Consider the following 19,297-nt stretch of genomic DNA (forward strand, 5'->3'; position numbering starts at 1 on the left):
TCCCATCACGGGATGCAGGTTCCCATACCGGGGTGCCCATTCCCATACTGGGATGCCCGTTCCCATCCCGGGCTGCCCGTTCCCCCCGGGCTGCCCGTTCCCATCCCGGCACGCCGCCCCCCCTCTCCCCACGGGCCGCGGTGCCGGCGGGGCGGAGCGGAGCGGGGCGGGCGCCGCTTCCCCGCTTCCCCGGGCGGCGGCGGCGGCGGCGGTGGCGGCGGGGAGGGGGGGGGGGGACACAAGGAGAGAAGGAGGGGGGGGGGGGGCGCTGCGCCGTGCGCTGCGGCGGGGGCGGCTCCGTTCGGCTCCGCTCCCGCCCCCGCCGCCGCCGCCGCCGCCGCCGCCCCGCTGCCATCGGCGGCTCCCGGCGCCGCCGCCGCTCTCAGCTCGGAGCCGGGCCCGCCGCAACGCGGGGCTGGAGGGCAGAGCCGCCCCCCCCGCCGCCGCCCCCCCCGCCGCCGCCGGCCCCCCCCCCGCCGCCCGCGCCGCTCCCCTGCCCGGTTCGCCGGCCCCGGGCGCGGGGGAGCGGCGGAGCCCGCACCCCGCCGGGTGCATGGACAGGAGCTCCCTGCTGCAGCTCATCCAGGAGCAGGTGAGAACCGCGGCAGGGGGGTCGGGGGGGGGCTGGAGGATGCTCTGGGGGGGGGGCCGCCGAGCACCGGGCAGCGCTACCGGGGGGGGCGAGCGGGCACCGGGCTGCGCGCTGGAAAGGGGAGGGAGGGAGGGGGGGCACCGTGCAACGGGCAGCGCTGCGGGCGGGGGGGGGGGCGGGGGGGCGTTGTGCCCGGTGCCCCCCCCAGGGTGAAACCCCCCCCCGTGTCCCCTCCGTCCCCCGCGGTGCCCCCGTTGCGCCGCTGAGCCCGGGCAACTCGGCGCACTTGTGGCCTCCCCCTCCCCGCGCTGCGCGCCCCGGGCCGGATCCTGCCGAGGTGCGCCGGCAAGGACGGGGGGTGCTGAGCCCCGGGGGGGGGGGCTCCGCGATGGGGACCCCCCCACCACACCACCACACCACCACCACCCTCGGCCACCCCGCTGCGCGCTCGGGCTCGGGCTCACGGCCGCGGGGGGCTGCATCGAGCCCCGTGACCTGATTGCGGGAGCAGCCCCGGGGAGCAGCCCCGGCGCTGCGCAGCGGCGGCCCCGCACCGCCGGCAGGATCAGGCCCCCCCCCCCCCCCCCCGGTACATGAACGCTCCGTGCGCCCCCGGCACCGTCCCCGCACCCCCGGCACCTCCCTCGGTGGCCTCGGCGGTGCGGCCTGACCCTGCTCCCCCCCGCACCCCGAGCAGAGCCAGCGACTCCGACGTGGGGCTGGGGAGGGAATTTATTGGGAATTTATTGGGTGCCCCCCCCCGGCTGCCTCCGTGACCTTGGGCGAGTCCCCCCGGCCTCCCCGCGGGGTGCTGCGGTGCCGTCACCCCGCTGCTGGGCGCCTCCGGGAGGGAGCGGGTCCTGGGGGAGCCCCACGGGGCTGAGGGGCCAGGAGGTGTCCCCCCCATGGGCTGTAGGGCTGGGGGCGTGGGGAGATGTCCCCCCCCACTCCCAAAGCAGACAGCAGCTCCCTGGAGCTTGGTGCGTGGGGCAGCAGCGCCCGGTCCTGGCATGGCCCCGGGGTGCTCCCCAGCCCCATGGGCTGCAAGGATGCGAGCGCACCCCCTGTCCCACATCCTATACGCTTATCCCACACCCCACATCCCACACCCCGCTCCAAAACCTGCGCCTATGTCCCCAGCTCCCCCTGAGGCTGGCGGGGAGGCCCTGCGTGCGCCTGAGCTCCCCATCATGAAATTCGCCCTGCGCTGTGGTTTTTGCCCCTCTCCCCCTGCTGAATCTCCCCCCGGAGCCTGGCGCCGTCCTGCAGCCACCAGCACCCACCTCAGGCAGGATCAGCCCCGGGATGTGGAGGGGGCTCTGGGCAGCCGAACCCCCCTTGGGAAGGGATTTTGGCTTTTCCCTGGTGAAAGTGCACGTGGGGGGTGCCAGCCATGCCTGCGCGCTCGGTGCCCTGCCCGTCCCGTGGGGACATTGCCCACGAGTTTTCTCCGTGGAGAAGAAAGGAGAAAAATGACACGGGGGAACGGCCGGGAAATTGTGTTGGTGGCCCCAGAACGGGTCGCCAGCTGTGCTCCAGCCATCAGAGTGGCACCTTCTTCATCCCTGCCCTCCTGAACTCCAGGAGTGGGACGGTGGCATGGGGCGCCCGGTGGTGGCACGGGGTACCCGATGGTCACGGGGTACCCGATGGTCACAGGGTGCCCAGCGGTTTGGGGAGCCCTGAGGAGGGTGCAGGTGCCCCAGCACAGGTGCTGTGGAGCTGGGAGGTGCAGGAGGAGGAGGAGGAGGAGGAGGAGGATGGTGCCAGCGCCGCGCGTGTGTTTGGCTTCGTGGCTTCCCGGCTGGCAGGCTGCTGGCGGCGGGGAGCGACTGAGTGGGAGAGTGGTGGCTGCGCGGCGAGGCTGCAGCGGCTCCCGCAGCGGCACGGCGTGGGGCAGGCGGTGGCGTGGGGCAGGCAGTGGCGTGGGGGCACCGACTCGGGGCTTCCAGCTGCCCCGGGGACGCCCCCCGGCCATGACCGTGCCGTATCCAGCAGCTTGACCCTGAGAACACCGGCTTCATCGGCGTGGAGACGTTCGCCAGCCTCGTGCACAGCCATGAGCTGCCCCTGGACCCCGCCAAGCTGGACATGCTGGTGGCCCTGGCACAGGGCAACGACGAGGGGCAGGTCTGCTATCAGGAGCTGGTAGACCTGGTCAGTGCCGGGGCGAGGCGGGGACGGGGACGGGGACAGGGACGGGAGTGTGGGTGGGTGCCACCCCGCGTGCCGCCGGGGCCGGGCCCTCCCGCTGGGCTGGGGTGGGCGCCGGGGGCCTCCCGGTGCGAGCCGGGACCGGGCGCCCCGTAGCTCCCGGCGGCGGCCACGGGCTCTCTCCGCAGATCAGCAGCAAGCGCTCGAGCAGCTTCAAGCGAGCCATCGCCAACGGGCAGCGAGCCCTGCCCCGGGATGGGTTGCTCGATGAGACCGGCCTGGGCTTCTACAAGCGCTTCGTCCGCTACGTGGCCTACGAGATCCTGCCCTGCGAGATGGACCGGCGCTGGTACTTCTACCAGCACCGCACGTGTCCCCCGCCCGTCTTCATGGCAGCCGTCACCCTCACCCAGGTGGGGGCTCGGCGGGTGGGATGAGCCTGGCCGCGTCCTGGTGTCCTTGGGGGGCTCACACCGGGGCTGGGGGGGACGGGTGACGCTGGTTGTGGTGTCCCCGTGCCTATGGGAGGCTCCGACCTGGGGCACATCCATCCGGATGACAGCAGTTGCGATGTCCCCCGTGCCCCGCACCTGGCTGGAGGGATTTGGGCAGGGGGGGGAGGTGACAGCCCCGTGGTTCCCCGCAGATCATCGTGTTCCTGTGCTACGGCGCCCGGCTGAACAAGTGGGTGCTGCAGACCTACCACCCCGAGTACATGAAGAGCCCCCTGGTCTACCACCCCGGGCACCGCGCCCGCGCCTGGCGCTTCCTCACCTACATGTTCATGCACGTGGGGTGAGTCCCTGCCATCGGCACGGCTCTGCCGACCCGGGGTGCCCGGGGACGCTGGCACGAACCAACGCGTCCCCTCGTGTCCCCCGGTGTCCCCCGGTGTCCCCCCCGCAGGCTGGAGCAGCTGGGGTTCAACGCCCTCCTGCAGCTGATGATCGGGGTGCCGCTGGAGATGGTGCACGGCATCCTGCGCATCAGCTTCCTCTACCTGGCCGGCGTCCTCGCAGGTGGGCCAGCGCCCGCGACGGTCCCCAATGTCCCCGCTGTCCCCAATGTCCCCGCTGTCCCCGCAGCCAACAGGGGTGGGGCTGGGGGGCGTCGCGGAGCCCCCCCCGACACGGTGCCGTGCCGCAGGCTCCCTCACCGTCTCCATCACGGACATGCGGGCACCCCTGGTCGGTGGCTCGGGGGGGGTCTACGCGCTCTGCTCGGCTCACCTCGCCAACGTCGTCATGGTCAGCGCCGGGGGGGCACCGGGGAGTGAGATTATGGGGTCGGGCATTGCGGTGCAAGACTATGGGGCGGGTGTTTTGGGGTGGTTCTGTGATGCGAGGTTGTGGGGTGGGCGCCGTGGTGAGAGGTTGTGGGGCTGCACCATGGGGTGGGCACCATGGGGAGGGTGCCTTGGGGTGAAATTGGGGAGAGGTCATCTCGGGGTGGGCACCGTTCCCATGGGAGCCATGGGGTGGCACTGTCATGTAGGGTGATGGGGTGGGAAGCATGGGTTGTATGGTGGGGTGGGCATTATGGGGTGGGAGCTATAAAGTGAAACTGCAGCGTGGTCATTTTGGGGCGGGCACCATGGGATGGGAGCCATGGGATGGGCACCATGGTCTGAAGCTGGGGGGCTGCATCACCGGGTGGGCATTGTGGTGTGGGATTTGGGGTGGGCACCATGCTGGGTCACAGGGGGCGAGCATGGTTTGGGTGCTATGGGACACTGCTGTTGTGGGGTGGCTCTGTGGGGGGAGCCCCTTGGGGTGGCATCGTGGGGTGGATGTGGAGCAGGGACGGAGGCGCTCCATGGGGACAGAACCCTTCCATGGGGGGGCTCAGTGTCCATCCATCTGTCCATCCATCCGTCCATCCGTCCGCAGAACTGGGCCGGGATGCGCTGCCCCTACAAGCTGCTGCGGATGGTGCTGGCGCTGGTGTGCAGTGAGTACGGGGACGGGGCCGGGGATGGAACCTGGACCCGGTGCCAGCCGCGGGGCTCTGCCTTGCAGTGAGCTCGGAGGTGGGTCGCGCCGTCTGGCTCCGCTTCTCGCCCCCGCTGCCGGCCTCGGGCCCCCAGCCCAGCTTCATGGCCCACCTGGCGGGGGCCATCGTGGGCATCAGCATGGGGCTGACCATCCTGCGCAGCTACGAGGAGAGCCTGCAGGACCAGTGCGGCTGGTGGGTGGTGCTGCTCTCCTACGGCACCTTCCTGCTCTTCGCCGTCTTCTGGAACATCTTCGCCTACGACCTGCTGGGGGCACAGATCCCCCCCCCGCCCTAACCCACCCCCCCTCCCACCCCACCCCACACCCCATAACAGCGCCCCATGGGCCGGAGCCCGGTGGAGGGGGGGGGCCCCGCGCGTGATACGGGGATGGGGTCGCCCCCCCCCCCCCCCGTCCCCTCGGTGCTAGCGACCGCGCCGCCCCCCCGCGGGCACCCCGGCAGCCCCCCCCCCCTTTGTACCCCCCCCCCGGCTGAACGAAGCCACCCCCCCACGGGGTGAGGGGGGGGGGGTGGGGGGGGGGCACCCGCGCGACCCCCACCCAACTGGGGGGGGGGTCCCCGCGTGCCTCCCCGCAGCCCCTTTCCAGGCTCCTCCGGGCCCCCCCCGCGCCCCCCCCCCCCAGAAGGGAATTGCACTTTGACGCCGGGAGCGATTTTATTTTTCTACCCAAAGAAGCAGCGGAGGGGCGGGGGGGGGGTGGGGGGGGCAGCACGGCCCCGCTGGGACCCCCCCAGGACCCCCCCAACCCCCCCCCGCGGTGTGTGTGTGGGGGGGGGGGGCTCGGGGACCCCCCCCTCCTTAACCTCCCCCCCCTCTGGTTTTTGGAGTACAAATAAATATTTTGCACACGGCCGGCGCTGTGCGGGGGGGGGCGGGAATTAGGGGAGGGGGGGGGGGGCAGCTTAATGATGCCGCGCTGCGCTAATTAGGGACGGGTCTTATTAGGGGGGGGGGGGGGGGGAGAGGGAGGGACGCGCGGGGGGAGCGGGAGGAGAGCGGGAGGGGGGGAGCGGCGCGCCAAAAGTGGCCACGCCCACCAAGCCACGCCCACACCGAGGTCACCGCCCGCTCGCTTAGCCACGCCCACCACCTCGATAACCACGCCCACCCCCCTCCCCCACTTAGCCACGCCCACCAAATGCTAACCACGCCCACCCCGTCTGCCCCCACCCGGTCACACAGGCCACGCCCATCCCGCCTAAGGCCCGCCCACGCCCCGCCCCCTTTAACCCCGCCCCCGGAAGTGACGCGGGGCGGCGCTGTCGCAGTGCGCGGCCGCAGCAGGAGCGGAGCCGGCGGCCCCCGGCGGGCGGCAGGGCCGGGCCGGGCCGGGCCATGAAGGGGAAGGAGGAGCGGGGGGAGGGCGGCGCGGCGGGGCCCGGAGGAGGCGGCGGAGGCGGCGGGGGCTCCTCGGCGGCTGCGGCGGGGCCGGGAGCGACGGGGGGAGGCTGCGGCGGCGGAGGAGGAAGCCCGGAGAAGAGCTACAGCGCGCAGGAGCACAAGGAGCAGGGCAACCGCCTCTTCGGGGGCCGCAAGTACCCCGAGGCCGCCGCCGCCTACGGCCGGGCCATCGTGAGTGAGCCCCGGGACCCCCCCGGCACCCCCTGACACCCCCCCGGCAGCACCGGGCCCGCCCCAGCCCCCCCCCACCCCGGGGTGTCCCCCAAATGGGTGCCCCCCCCCCCATCGGGAGACGCGGGGCTGGGTGTGGGCAGCGCCCTAGGGTGCCCCAAGGGTGCCCCTGGGGTGCCCCAAGGGCTGAGCGGCGTCGCCGTGCCCCACAGAACCGCAACCCCTTGGTGGCTGTGTACTACACCAACCGGGCGCTGTGCTACCTGAAGATGCAGCAGCACGACAAGGCGCTGGCGGACTGCAAGCGGGCGCTGGAGCTGGACGGGCAGTCGGTCAAGGCGCACTTCTTCCTGGGGCAGTGCCAGATGGAGATGGAGAGCTACGACGAGGCCATCGCCAACCTGCAGAGAGGTGAGCGGCGGCGGGGGTGGGGGTGGCTGCAGGCACGCGGCCGGGCTCTGAGACGTGCCCGGTGTCTTCTCTGTCCTCCTAGCCTACAACCTCGCCAAGGAGCAGCGGCTGAACTTCGGGGACGACATCCCCAGCGCGCTGCGCATCGCCAAGAAGAAGCGCTGGAACAGCATCGAGGAGAAGAGGATCAACCAGGAGAACGAGCTGCACTCCTACCTGACCAAGCTGATCATGGCGGAGAAGGAGAGGTAACGACTGCCGGGGGTCCTCACCGCACCCCCTCGGCTTCCTGCACGGCTGAGCCCAAAGGTGTGGATGTGACCCATGTGGTGGGAGAAGCAGCGAGCTGCTGTAAAGATCTTTCGGTGCCGTGAAGGTGCTGTGGCTCCGAGCACAGCGCCCCTGCCTCCCTGGGCAAGCCGAGCCCTGGGGCTGGGCCAGCGATGGCATCCCGTCATCGCTTCTGCTGCCTGCCCTGACTTCTCCTGCCTCTGTCCTAGGGAGCTGGCCGAGTGCCGGAAGACTCAGCAAGAAGAAAGCGTGGACGAGAGCCGGAGCCGCGTTCAGCTGGCCGGCATCGAGGCCAAGCACGTGAGTGGCCGCGCGGGCACAGAGCAGGCAGGAGGGAGCTGGGGCTTCCCCAGGTGCTGCTCCCTCCATCCTTGGCTTGACGCAAGCTGCTGCTGAGGGCTTTTGTCCCCTTGTGTGTCCCCCTGTGGCAGCGGTGACGCCGCCGTGCCCTGATGGATGTGGTCCCCATGGGTCCTCGGTGGCTTCATGATGCGAGTGCCTCCTGCCCGTTGAGGCCGCGTGTGGGTCCGCGTGGTGTCCCGGAGCAGGGACTAATCCGGGGATAAAAATAGCCCCGTGGAGGAGGGTTATTTTTAAGCTGGATCACTTCTGCCACGCGGTTCAACCGCGAGGGTTGGGAAACGGGGGCTGGGATCCCAAGGGGCTGCCCCGGGACCTGTGGCCAAATCCGTGCCCCCGCTGGCAGTGGGGTTGTGCCTGCGTGGGGCAAGCTGGGTCTGCAGCACCCATGGGTGGGAGATATTGGGGCTCGCTCCTGCCTGGAGCCTCCGATGTGGGAGAGGAGGCAGCGGGCTGCGCTCCCCCTCACTGCACAGCTTCCTCTTTCAGGACAAGTTCCTGGCAGACATGGACGAGCTCTTCTCGCAGGTGGATGAGAAGAGGAAGGTGAGTGTGCCCCAGCTCCCCGCTCTCCCCAGCCCGAATTGCTTGCCCTAACCCCCTTCAGTCCCTGCTGCGCTCCCCTCCTCCCAAACCAGCCCTGGGACAGCGTGCCGGGGGCAAGCCCCTGTCCGAGCCGCTAATGCAGCGTGCAGCTGCTTGCACCCTCACTCACCGCCGCCTCTCAGCGCTTTTTAATGCCGAGGCTGCGTTTACCCGGCCCCTCCTAACCCGGCTCTGCGTCTCTCGAGCCAGAAGCGGGACATCCCCGACTACCTGTGCGGGAAGATCAGCTTCGAGCTGATGCGGGAGCCCTGCATCACGCCCAGCGGGATCACGTACGACAGGAAGGACATAGAGGAACACCTCCAGGTACTGCTGGGCTGGGGAAAACCCCAGCCCCGCGCCCTCCTCGCCCTGGCAGCAGCAGGAAGCTCTGGGCTGGGTCGCCAGGCGGGTGCCTCGCTAGCCCAAGCGGCCCTGCTGCTGGCCCCGGGGCCGGGTATGCGGCGTAACCGGTTCGTGGCCACCTCCTCCCTTGCAGCGCGTGGGTCATTTCGATCCCGTCACGCGGAGTCCCCTGACCCAGGACCAGCTGATCCCCAACCTGGCCATGAAGGAGGTGATCGACGCCTTCATCTCGGAGAACGGCTGGGTGGAAGATTACTGATGGCCCGGGGGCCGCGCCGAGCCCCCTTTTTTGGGATCTCCCCGCCGCCCTGGCCGGGCTGGCACCATGCCTTACTCCCTCCCTGCCTGTCCCCCCTCTGCTCTGGGTGCCCAGGGACCCTTCGGCAGCGCTGGGCGAGGGCACGTCGCCTTCCCCCTCCCCGGGGAACCGCGGCTGGGCCGGTCTGAAGGCTTCTGCCCGTGGGGAGCGAGGTGCTCGGAGGAGCCCTGGCCAGCAGCATGGAGGAGGGTGGCTTGTGGCCTCCTGGAAGGGTCGCCAACACCTTCATCGCCCGGAGAAGAGGGAAGGGACCCCCCCAGCGCTGACAATCTCCAAAGTTGCTCCCCCCACGGCAGGAGGCAGCGTGCTGGGGCGGGCGCCCGGTGCTCCGGCCAGGTCCCCTCCTCTCCCCCGTGTACATAGCTCCTTTCCTCCTCGTCCAGCTCCCGTGGGGCCAGCGTGGTGTCTCCCCTCTCTCCTGTAAATAGCCACGTGCTGGGGTGGGAGCCGAAGGGGTGCTCTGCCCCTGCTGCCTTGCCTTTGGGCTTTTTCTGGGGAACAACGGCCCCGGGGCTGGAAGGGGCTGGGGGTGCGCCCTCCTGCTGGCCCCGGGCCCGTGGTTCCCCCTGAACAAGCACCCGGGTTCAAGTTCATCTTCCTTTTAATGAAATCCCTTTGGAAAAAAGGAAAAAAAAATAAACCACCTCCCCCCTCCCCCATCTGACTGAGGCTCCAGCATTGTGGTCGGCGGCAGCGTCGCTGCGTGGTTGGCCTGCGGCCCGCCCGGCTTCCCAGCGCTCCGCCCGTTGGCCGATGTCAATAAAAAAAATAAAAAACCAAAACCAAACCAAACCATTCAGCAATAAAGGTGAGAAGAGCTCGCGTGGTTCCTGAAGCTCTCTGCGAGGGGCTGGGGCAGGCAGGGGCCTCTTCCCTGGAGCTGGTTGGGGGGGGGGGGGGGTGCAGTTTGTCCCCGTCCTTTTGTGGCAGTTTTGATGTCAGCGCTGGAGCCATGACACCAAAATTTTACTCCAAGGGGGAGTAAAAAAACTGCAGGTGCTTGGTCCTGATACCGGTGTTTTTTTTTTTTTTTTGGGGGGGGGGGGATCCAGTGCCCTTGGAGCTACCCCAGGAAGGTGGAGATGAAGACGCTGGTGTCCAGGTTGAGCGTGGCGTGCCACCAGCGGTCGGGGAAGTACAGGATCTGCGGGCAGAGCGCGGTGGGGGGGGGGGTGCTCCTTGGGGGTTTCCACCCCAAAACCAGGAGCTGCCGCTCACCTCCCCGGGGCGCAGGGTGCACTCCAGCGGCCGCTCGGCCGGGGGCAGCGTGGGGTAGGTGTGCTGCAGCCAGGCCAGCGTCGTCTCGTTGGGGTGGAAGTGCGGGGTTTTATCCGGCGGGTAGAGAAACCAGCGCTGGGAGACACCGCAAAGCCTCAGCTCCCCCTCCCCAAATCCCCCTGGGGGGGGGGTTTCCAGCCCCACCCCCCCCCTCGCTCACCTTCCTGCCGAAAATCACCTCAGAGTAACCGGGGCCGTGCCAGTGGAAGGGGACTCCTGAACCTGAGCCTAGGGAGGGAGCGGGTGCTGGGTGGCCCCGGGGCTGCCTGCGCCCCCCCCCAGCTGAGCCCGTAGCCCCCCGTGTGGCCCCCACCTGCGATCCCAAAGCTGTAGGCGCCGCTGGTGCCGGGGATGCGGAACGGCGGAGGGACGTACTGCTGGAAGAGGGGACCCCACTCGGTGAAGTTGTTGTCCCCGAAGAAATAGAGGGTGTCTGCGGGCAGAGACGGGTGCCGAGTTTTAGGGTTAGGGTTTTGGGTTAGGGTTTGGGATGGATTGGGGGGGGGGGTCGCGCTGCCCACCGCTGCCCAGCGCTGTCGGGTCCTGCGGCTTCAGGAGCTGCTCCACGTACTCCTGGAAGGGGACGTCCACTGCGGGGAAGGGGCAGAGCTGAGCGAGGAGCCTGCCCGGGACCACCGGGGTGGGGGCGGTGGTAATGGGGGCGAGCACCCCGCAGAGCCCCCAGCCCCTCACCTTTGCGGTAGGAGTAGGTGTTGGCCGTGCTGAGGCGCACCAGGCGCTGCCCGTAGGCGGCCAGCAGCTTGTCGCGGGTGCACAGCGCCCGGAACGCCTGCGGGGTGGGATGGGGGGGGGACAGAGGGATGGGATGGGGGGGGGGACAGCGGGATGGGTGCTGCTGCCACCCCGCTGCCCCCCATGGTGTTCCCCCCCCCCACCCCGTCCCGGTGCCCGGCACTCACCGAGTTGTCCGTGACCCCGCGCAGGATGACGGGCCGCGAGAAGGCGAACCTGGGGGAGGGGGGGGCACAAATGGGGGGGGAGGTCCCAGGGGGAACCACGGGGCTGGCACCGGGACGCCCCCACACGGGGAACCCCTGAGACCCCCATCCCGGACCCCCCAGAGACTCCTCACCCCAGGATTCCCCCCAGTCTCGGACCCTTCCCCAAGGTACCCCCCCCCCCCAAAGACCTCTATCCCAGGGCACCCCCGGGACCCCCCCACCCCGGGACCCTCCCCGGGGTCTGTGCCCCCCCGGGTTCCCCTCCCCATGACCCCCCCTGAAACCCCCATTCCAGGATCCCCCTGGGACCCTCCCCAGGACTCCCCTTGAGACCCCTCCCTAGGATCTCACCCCCTGAGACCCCCCCCTTCCGGGACCCCCCCTCGGGACCCCTCCCTCGAGACCCTCCCCGGGGTCTCCTCCCCCGGGGTCCCCTCCCCAATACCCAAACCCCCCCCGAGACCCCTCCCTAGGGTCCCACCCTCCCCAGACCCCCCAACCCAGGACCCCCCTGGGACCCTCCCCCCGGGGTCCCCTCCCCAATACCCCCCCCGAGACCCCCTCCTTAGGGTCCCACCCCCACGAGACCCTCCCCGGGACCCCTCCCTTGAGACCCTCCCCAGGTGCCCCCCCCCCCCAGGACCCCCCTAAACCCCCCTCCCTAGGGTCCCCTCCCCAATACCCCCCCCAGACCTCTCCCTAAGGTCCCACCCCCTCGAGACCCCTCCCCTCAAGACCCTCCCCGGGGTCTCCTCCCCAGGGGTCCCCTCCCCACGACCCCCCCAAGACCCCTCCCCGGGGTCCCCCCCTCCCCTCTGTGCCCCCCCCCAAGGCCCCCAGCCCCGAGACCCCCAACCCAGGACCCCCCTGGGACCCTCCCCCCGGGGTCCCTTCCCCAATACCCCCCCCGAGACCCCCTCCTTAGGTTCCCACCCCCCCGAGACCCCCCCCGGGACCCCTCTCTCGAGACCCTCCCCAGGTGCCCCCCCCCCCATGTCCCCCTCCCCAATACCCCCCCAAGACCCCCAGGATCCCCCCCCCACCGTACTCCCCCCTCCACGCTCCCCCATCCCAGAACCCTCCCCAGGACCCCCCCAGGACCCCCCAAGACCCCCCCCAGGACCCCCTAAACCCCCCCTCCCCCAGTGTTCCCTCCCCAGGACCCCCCCAGGACCCCCCAGGACCCCCCAAGACCCCCCCCCAGGACCCCCTAAACCCCCCTCCCCCAGTGTTCCCTCCCCAGGACCCCCCCAGTGCCCCCTCCCCAGGACCCCCCAGAACCCCCAGGACCCCCCCCAGGACCCCCAACGCCCCCCTCCCCCAGTGCCCCCTCCCCAATACCCCCCCGGGACCCCCCCGGTACCGCCTCAGGAACAGCTCCGCGCTCAGCGCCGCGTCCGCGCCCTCCACCGTGCACCGCGGCTCCTCCGGCACCGCCCCCGCCTGCCTGCAACGGGACCCCCCGCTCGATGCCGGTCCCGTTCCCGTTCCCCCCGTTCCCCCGTTCCCCGCCCCCCGGCCCCGCTCCTCACCAGCCGCCCCCCCCCGGCCCCTCGCCGCCCCCCGGCCGGGCCCAGGCCAGCGGGGCCAGCAGGGCCAGCAGCCAACGCGCCATGGGCCGCCCGCCGGACTACAACTCCCAGCATGCACCGCGGCTCCCGGCGGGGAGGGCTTAAAAGGGCGACAGGCAGCGGAGAAAAGGTGGGGCCCACAATGTGATCCCACTACGGACCCCAATAGGGACGCCCCCCCCATCATGTTCGGCTGGTTCGTGTCAGTGTGGAGCAGTGCTAGGGCCGCATGGGGTGATGGATGGGACCTTCTGGCTTACAGAGCCGTGGATAAGCGCACGGCTAAGAAAAAACAGAGTGGTTAATGCATATAATGCATAAAATTCTTGTATTTTGCAAAGGAATGGTCCAGCAATTCGGGTCAATAGAGAGCTTGAAAGGAAATGTATTTGTAGGTTTTTCATCGAAGTCTCTGATATCTGTTGGGGTTTCAGAATAACTGCTAGCTATTATGACTTGCATGGGACACTATGCAAGTCTCTGCTATCTGGCCAGGAGATTAATGAGACAGGGAGAGCTGAAGAACAACTAAAAAACAACAAAAATAACTAAAAGACAAAGCTTGCAGGGGATGCTGCACAAGTCTCTGACATCCAGCCACGTTGGACAAAGGAGAAGGACAAGAGGGAGGAAGACTATGAGCCTTCAGCACGAGAGACCCCCTGAGTCCCTCAGAGGGTCCATCGGAGACTGATACTCATGCTCCAGTAGGAGGGTTTGGATTCTGGAAACTAATTATAATAATCCTATTTTTTTTAGTAGTAATGAATATGTATCAGCCTAGGAGCATAAAAACCAGCTGCTTGATGTAACTGGTGTGCGTCGTGGTGGAGCAGAGACTCCCGGCGCACCCAGCGCTGTTTGCTTACCTCTATTCCTTTAATAAATTGTAAACTTTGATTATAGTCCTATTTTGAAGACTGAGCCATTTATTACAGGGCCACCCCAAGGGGGTTGAGCGAGGCGCTGTGGTCCCCCAGCACACCCCTGAGGCCCCCATGCAGCTGCAAAGCAATAACAGGAGGCTCAAGGCTGGTTTGGTTTAATTCAGTACAAAACGGCACGCACAGGGGGACGGGCAGCCCCCCAAATAAATAGGATCCTGTACGCAGGACCCCCCCAAAAATAAATACACACACACGCAGGGAGTTGTTCCCCAACCCGCTGCGGCACCGGTGGTGGCGGCGGGGCTCAGGTGTACTCGCAGAGGTGGCCGCAGCCCGCGGGGCAGTGGGAGCTGGTCTCCAGCCACTTCATGATGTGCTGCAGGTGGCCGCCGTGGCTGCAGCCCTGGCACCAGACGAAGAGCCCCTTCACCACGTGGTGGCACACGGCGCACATGCTGGCGCACTGCCGGCACCTGTGGCGGAGATACGGGGTGAGAAAGAGTAAGGAAAGGCTCCCGGGGGGACACAGAGAGGGAATGGGGTGCGGGGACCAGCCCCATCCTACTGGGTGCTGCTGCCCCGGTGAGGGACCCCGGCGAGGGACCCCATCAGGACCCAGCTCCTGCCCTCACCGGTCGCAGATCCAGCCCCTGTTGCTCATGGGCCGCTTGCAGTTGCTGCAGTTGATGTGGAGGGTGGTGGAGGCCTGGTTGAGGCAGTTGATGGCGCGGCAGGTGCTCAGCTTGATCACCTCGTTGGAGATGTTCCAGAGCTGGAAGCGCTGCAGCAGGTCGATGTAGGAGGTGTACCAGTGCTCCTGGGGAACGGCACGGCACAGCTCAGCCCCAGCTCGAGCTGCTCTCCCCACAGCCCACACGGCGCTGGGCCAGCCCCAAAAACGGGGTCGATCCTTGCCCAACCCTCCAGGACCGCACACCCGGGGGGGAAAAGCAGCGAGGAAGAGGCCGTGGGTTTGGGTTTGGCCGCGGGCTTCCCCCGTGTACCTGGGTCTGCTCGTCGATCTCCTTGCGGATGCGGTCGCCCAGCACGATGAGCACGGACACGGCCGTCTGCACGTCCCCCTGCTCGGCGTAGAAGAGCAGCGTGTCCCGCACGATGGGGTTGAAGAAGTCGGAGGGCAGGCGGTTCTCGTAGAGCGAGTGGGAGATGGAGATGAGGGAGAAGGACTCCACGGGCGTCAGCGACACCGTCTCGGCCTCGTTGCCGCTGACGTGAGGGGAGTCGGCCTTGTCCTGCAGGTGGTCCAGGGCCGAGGGGTTGTCCACGATTTCGTGGCGCAGAGGGAAGGCCTCCTGGGGGAGGCTGTATTCCTGCTCCTCGGCTGAAAGGAAAGACATCTGCGAGGTCAGGAACGAGTGCACAAGGCTGGGAGAAGATCCGGGCACGTGGCCGGGACCAGCACCACGCTCACCGTGCGGGTTCTCGTGGTCCATCATGTACAGGTCATCCTCATCCGCTTCCACGTCTCCCAGCAGGTAGTCCGCAGGGACATCGCTGCCCTCCGTCTCCTCGTTGTCTGTGTGCCCAGGGAGAGGGGAGTCAGCACAGCCCCCCCGGGGGGGGGTCACAGGGGTAAATCGCCCGTCTGCTGCCCCCTGGAATGAGCACAGCCTCGTTTATCCAGGACTGTGCCACCAGGGATCAGCTGAGGACAGCCGCAGGACTGTGCCAACCCCCCCCCAAAAAAATGCTACCTTCGTTGTTGATCAGTGTGGAGGAGGAATCCAGCAGGATGTTTTCCGTGCGGCTTTCCCCTTTGCTGCGATCCAGTCTCGACTCGCTGCCCAAGCCGGAGGGGATGTCCTTCAGGTTGAAGCTGGAAAAGAAGCTGCACGTTCAGCTTGAAGGTCGCAAAAGCTTACGGCCCCTGCTCTAGCCAGCAGGCAGGCTGGATGCAGCTCTCCAGTTATGATGTGAATGGTGAAACGAGACTTAATTTTCCTGAGAGCAAAGGAGTCAGCTGTCCCCACCCTGTAACTTAAAAAATAAATAGATAATAATACGCTGCATTTGTTGGCACAGCCCTTTCTCTCAGCCTGGCATCTCCGGGCACCCACCAGCCACCTGCAGAGGTTTCCCCGAGCGGTTTCAGAGCTGAGCACAGCCTCTTGACTCCATTTCTTGCTGTTTACGTTCAGCTTCGAAGAGGGTAAACAGGAGCAGCTCCTCTGCGAGACGCTTGGCTATTTGTTATGCGTCGCTGCTCGCGGGCTCCTCCGAGACAGGAGAGGAGCTGAATGGAGCTGACGCAGAGCCGCCGTCTCCAGCTCTTGTGCTCGTGGTTTTGAGCTGGTGACAGGCAGTGACCCGGCTGGCTGCGGAGCTCGGTCGATGGCAGGGCTTTGTTTGATGTTATTTGAGTCTCTGCCACTCATCCCCGGAGGGAACCCAGCCCTGCAAGGTCTGAGAACTCATCTGGAGCCCTCGCTCCTCGCTTTCATGTGTCATTTGGAAGAGGAAAAGCAAGTTTTCCTGCCTCGTCAGCCCACAGCAGGGTTCTCCACACCAGCGAGCCACCGGCAGAGCGGAGCTGCCCTCTCCCTCTCCGCACCGGCCCCGTGGCAGCTCCAGCAGCCAGACAGGGGCTGTGCGTCCCCAAAGCAGGGTCACAGCCCCGATTAGGTGACTGCAGACACCACACCAGCCTCAAATCACCACAGCCAGCTTCAAACGCCACTCCAGAGAGGGGAAGGAGCAGCATGGACGCCTGCGTGGCTCAGGGCCAGGCTGCCCGCTCGCTCCTCACACCCACGCAGAAAATGCCTGCACTCAGATGATGCCAACCTGCAAACCAGGGCGAGCTGAGGCCGGGGCTCTGATGCTCCAGGAGCTGCCCTGGCATCCCTTACCTGTTCATGAGCGGCAGGGCGGCGCTGCCTTTCCCCATGCTGTGGTTGAGGTTAGCGGACGACACGGTGCCGAGGCTGGAGTAGATGATGCGGAGCATCGTCCACGTCTGAGCCACCTGCGGGACAGCCACGGTCAGACCTCACCTGCTCCAAGCAGCTGCAGATCTACCACGTCACCTGCCCATCTACCCAGCTCTGGGGGATGCCGAGTGTCTGAGCACATCAGATTTGTGCTTGCTGTAGTGCTGTGGGTGAAGGGAAACCTCCCAGGGACAGCTATAGGGCAGAGGGGAAGGGACAGAGGGACGGGATATCACAGCCAGAGCACCGCTGCCAGCCAAACCTCCTCCTCCTCCCCCTGACAGCACCCTCCAGCCTCACGCCTGCGCCGTGCCCTCACCTGGTTGCGGTCCAAGCCCTTGGCCACCTTGGCGTTGTGGTCGCAGAGCTCGGCCAGCGGCCGGCCGGCCAGCGCGTACTGCTTGGCGGTGTGCACGAACCAGTCCATGCTGCCGCTCTCCACGTCCGTTTCGAAGACGCTGAGGGCGCTGGAGGAGGAGATGTACTCGAACTGCTCCGTGGGGTCCAGCTTGCGCTTGAAGAAGATGGGGTGGCGGCGGTCCCCGATGTAGGGCTTGCGGTTGGAGTCGGAGGAGATGAGGCTCTCCTTGGCCGCGAAGGCCAGGTCTCCGTAGAGGCTGTAGCACAGCCCCTCGGGGTTGGCCCGGTCGATGGGCTGGCTGGCGTCCTTGAAGATGTGCTGGTACAGGGTGCTGTCCTTGGAGCCGGACAGGAGGAAGTAGGGGTCGTGGAGGTGGCGCCACACGATGCCCGTGGTGACGTCCTTGTGCTCCTCGAACATGGCCGAGGGGATGAAGGGGCGCCGCACGTCCCAGACGTAGATGTTGTGGTCCACCATCATGGAGCAGGTGGCGATGTGGTGCTTGCACTCCGGCCGCCACTTCACGCGGGCCACGGAGGCGATGGTCTGCACGCAGTAGATCTCCTTCGCCCGCGTGGTGTTCATGTCCCACACCTTCACCATCTTATCCCGGCCGCCCGTGGCCAGCCAGCCCCTAAGAGAAGGACGGGGAAAGAGGCTGAGACACCGGGAGGAGTCACAGTGGGACGCGAGGAAGGTGCCACAGCACTGGCTGCGCCCAGCTCCGTGGACACAACTATTTACAGACACCCCCGAACCGCCCCCAGGGAAAGGCAGGAGGGAAACCTGCACCAGACTGGGCATACCCAAGCATTAACAGTGCTCAGGAAGCCCTGGCATGTCAAAAACACAAACAAAACCCACGCCTCCCTCTCCATCTTCAAGAAAAAGTAACTGCCACCATCTTCGAGCAACAGCACAGAGGCTGGGGTGTCAGAGACCCTGCTTCCCTTGGGAACCCAATTTTTGGGCTGTCTGCCCTCTGTGGAGACCGAGCACCCACCGGTCCTCGGGGTGCCAGTCGCAGCAGAAGACGGGGCCGTTGTGGGCCGTGAACATCCTCTCGTAGCGGTCGGGCCGGCGGATGTCCCACAGCTGCACGTTGCCGTTCTCAAAGGTGGCGGCGAAGGTGAAGTAGTCGCGGATGCTGAACTGGACGTCGCGCACGCTCTCCGACTGGCCTGGGCGGGGAGAGAAGGGGAGAAGCGATGGGACAGAGCCCTGGGAGAGGTCCCCAAGCAGGGACAAATGTGCTTGGCTTCAAACCAGCCCCAAGGAGCCCTCCTGAGCCCACTCTGAGTGGCAAAAGCCCCTCGCCTCCCTCCCTGCCCTCTCCAAGCACCTCACCCTCCTCCTGGGTGCGGGGCGAGGGCAAGGACCCCGGCGGGGGCAGCGAGGGGCCGGGCTCGTACCGGAGAAGGTGCTGACGGAGTCCTTCTTGCGCAGGTCGAAGCACTTCATGTAGCCGTCCTGCGAGCCGCTGAGCAGCATGTAGACCTCGGTGGGGTGGAAGCAGACCTTGTTGACCGTGCGCTTGTGCTCGGTGAAGAGCTGGTCCTGCTTGTTGCGCGAGGGCTTGCCCAGGTTCCAGGTGACCACCACGCCGTTGGTGGCGGCCGTGGCCAGCAGGTTCTCGTCCATCTGGTGCCACACCACGTCGGCGCAGCTGAAGTTGAGCGAGGGCTTGCGGCCCACCCGCAGGTTCAGCTTCTCCACGAACTGCTCCTCCTCGATGCCGTAGATCTTGAAGATGTTGCGGCCGGCCACCACCACCTGGGCGGCGTCGCGGCAGACGCTGATGGCGTTGGCGGGGGCGTCCAGGTGGCAGAACATGGTGCGCCCCGACAGCGCCGCGCCGCCCAGCGCCGCGCCCGACCGCGACATCTTCTCCATGGCCGGCCGGGACGCGGGGACCCCTCGGCGGGACGCGGGCTCCGAGCCTGGTGGCACCGCCGGTGGCATTCAGGCCCCGCAGGCCGCCCTAAGCCGCCTCGTCCCGGTCGCAACGACCCCCGCGGGGCCCTCCCGGGGCCCTCCTGGGGTCTCCCCGGGGTCTCCTCGGTTGCCCCCCGGGGTCCCCCCGGCCCCGTTCAGCCCCCGCAGGCCGCAGCCAGGCCCCAGCAGCCCGGGCGCGGAAACGGCCGCCGCGCCCCGCCTCTCCCGCCAAGGCGCGCCACGCCCCTTTCCCGCCAAGCCACGCCCTCTCCCGCCACGCCAAGCCACGCCCCCTCCCCGCCACGCCTCGCCCCCTCCCGCCAAGCCACACGCGAGACCACGCCCCCTTCAGCCAGACCACGCCCCCTACGCCAAGACCACCCGCGAGTCAGGCCACGCCCCCGCCCCACCAAGTCCCCGCCTCCAGCACCAGGCCCCGCCCCCGAAACGCCCAGACCCCGCCCCCTGCGCCAGGCCACGCCCCCCCCCCCGGCCCGGAGCGCGCGTTCCCGGGGATATGGGGAGGGGGCGCTGGGGTAGGGGGCGGGGGGTGCACGGGGGCTATGGGGGGGCTATGGGGAGGGGCTGGGGGGTGTAGGGTGGCGTGGGGGGGCACCAGGGGATGTGGGGGGCTCTGAGGGTTAATGGGGGTCTGGGGGTGCCCTGGGGGGTTTGGGGGGGCGCT

General features: G+C 68.0%; 4 protein-coding genes across 4 annotated transcripts; 2 read left to right on the forward strand and 2 right to left on the reverse strand.

The window, feature by feature from the left end:
* The first annotated feature begins 553 nt into the window (after positions 1 to 553).
* Positions 554 to 5,131, forward strand: RHBDL1 (rhomboid like 1). Its single transcript, XM_032197415.1, has 8 exons — positions 554 to 592; positions 2,591 to 2,749; positions 2,935 to 3,159; positions 3,393 to 3,541; positions 3,653 to 3,765; positions 3,893 to 3,993; positions 4,636 to 4,696; positions 4,765 to 5,131. Exons 1-8 carry the CDS (start codon positions 554 to 556, stop codon positions 5,034 to 5,036), a joined length of 1,119 nt encoding a protein of 372 aa, XP_032053306.1. The 3' UTR covers positions 5,037 to 5,131.
* Positions 5,132 to 6,098: 967 nt separating this feature from the next.
* On the forward strand, positions 6,099 to 9,493 carry STUB1 (STIP1 homology and U-box containing protein 1). The gene is made up of 7 exons (XM_032197419.1): positions 6,099 to 6,335; positions 6,548 to 6,746; positions 6,829 to 6,994; positions 7,247 to 7,337; positions 7,887 to 7,943; positions 8,193 to 8,309; positions 8,482 to 9,493. Exons 1-7 carry the CDS (start codon positions 6,099 to 6,101, stop codon positions 8,605 to 8,607), a joined length of 993 nt encoding a protein of 330 aa, XP_032053310.1. The 3' UTR covers positions 8,608 to 9,493.
* A 212-nt stretch (positions 9,494 to 9,705) lies between these two features.
* JMJD8 (jumonji domain containing 8) lies at positions 9,706 to 12,522 on the reverse strand. Its single transcript, XM_032197776.1, has 9 exons — positions 12,481 to 12,522; positions 12,271 to 12,350; positions 10,866 to 10,914; positions 10,639 to 10,735; positions 10,467 to 10,535; positions 10,259 to 10,378; positions 10,106 to 10,173; positions 9,886 to 10,020; positions 9,706 to 9,811 (listed from the first exon to the last, which is right to left on the reverse strand). Exons 1-9 carry the CDS (start codon positions 12,520 to 12,522, stop codon positions 9,731 to 9,733), a joined length of 741 nt encoding a protein of 246 aa, XP_032053667.1. The 3' UTR covers positions 9,706 to 9,730.
* A 982-nt stretch (positions 12,523 to 13,504) lies between these two features.
* On the reverse strand, positions 13,505 to 18,717 carry WDR24 (WD repeat domain 24). The gene is made up of 9 exons (XM_032197403.1): positions 18,090 to 18,717; positions 17,681 to 17,858; positions 16,636 to 17,311; positions 16,236 to 16,351; positions 15,081 to 15,202; positions 14,798 to 14,902; positions 14,370 to 14,707; positions 13,998 to 14,182; positions 13,505 to 13,838 (listed from the first exon to the last, which is right to left on the reverse strand). Exons 1-9 carry the CDS (start codon positions 18,637 to 18,639, stop codon positions 13,670 to 13,672), a joined length of 2,439 nt encoding a protein of 812 aa, XP_032053294.1. The 5' UTR covers positions 18,640 to 18,717; the 3' UTR covers positions 13,505 to 13,669.
* Between the last annotated feature and the right edge of the window lie 580 nt (positions 18,718 to 19,297).

Source organism: Aythya fuligula, chromosome 15, assembly GCF_009819795.1.
Source record: "Aythya fuligula isolate bAytFul2 chromosome 15, bAytFul2.pri, whole genome shotgun sequence".
Taxonomy (NCBI): Eukaryota; Metazoa; Chordata; class Aves; order Anseriformes; family Anatidae; genus Aythya; species Aythya fuligula.

Bases quoted from the DNA above. Each gene is read 5' to 3' on its own strand.
- JMJD8 (XM_032197776.1), bottom strand. From the start codon at position 12,522: ATGGCGCGTTGGCTGCTGGCCCTGCTGGCCCCGCTGGCCTGG. The intron at 10,536-10,638 runs GTGAGGGGCTGG...CCTTCCCCGCAG, and splicing joins CACCTACTCCTACCGCAAAG to TGGACGTCCCCTTCCAGGAG. The intron at 10,174-10,258 runs GTGGGGGCCACA...CTCCCTCCCTAG, and splicing joins CTACAGCTTTGGGATCGCAG to GCTCAGGTTCAGGAGTCCCC.
- RHBDL1 (XM_032197415.1), top strand. From the start codon at position 554: ATGGACAGGAGCTCCCTGCTGCAGCTCATCCAGGAGCAG. The intron at 3,542-3,652 runs GTGAGTCCCTGC...TCCCCCCCGCAG, and splicing joins TACATGTTCATGCACGTGGG to GCTGGAGCAGCTGGGGTTCA. The intron at 4,697-4,764 runs GTGAGTACGGGG...TCTGCCTTGCAG, and splicing joins GGTGCTGGCGCTGGTGTGCA to TGAGCTCGGAGGTGGGTCGC.
- WDR24 (XM_032197403.1), bottom strand. From the start codon at position 18,639: ATGCCACCGGCGGTGCCACCAGGCTCGGAGCCCGCGTCCCGCCGAGGG. The intron at 17,859-18,089 runs GTACGAGCCCGG...CTCCCCGCCCAG, and splicing joins CTCCGTCAGCACCTTCTCCG to GCCAGTCGGAGAGCGTGCGC. The intron at 16,352-16,635 runs GTGAGGGCACGG...GCTGTCCCGCAG, and splicing joins AGGGCTTGGACCGCAACCAG to GTGGCTCAGACGTGGACGAT.
- STUB1 (XM_032197419.1), top strand. From the start codon at position 6,099: ATGAAGGGGAAGGAGGAGCGGGGGGAGGGCGGCGCGGCGGGGCCCGGA. The intron at 6,995-7,246 runs GTAACGACTGCC...CCTCTGTCCTAG, and splicing joins ATCATGGCGGAGAAGGAGAG to GGAGCTGGCCGAGTGCCGGA. The intron at 7,338-7,886 runs GTGAGTGGCCGC...TTCCTCTTTCAG, and splicing joins CCGGCATCGAGGCCAAGCAC to GACAAGTTCCTGGCAGACAT.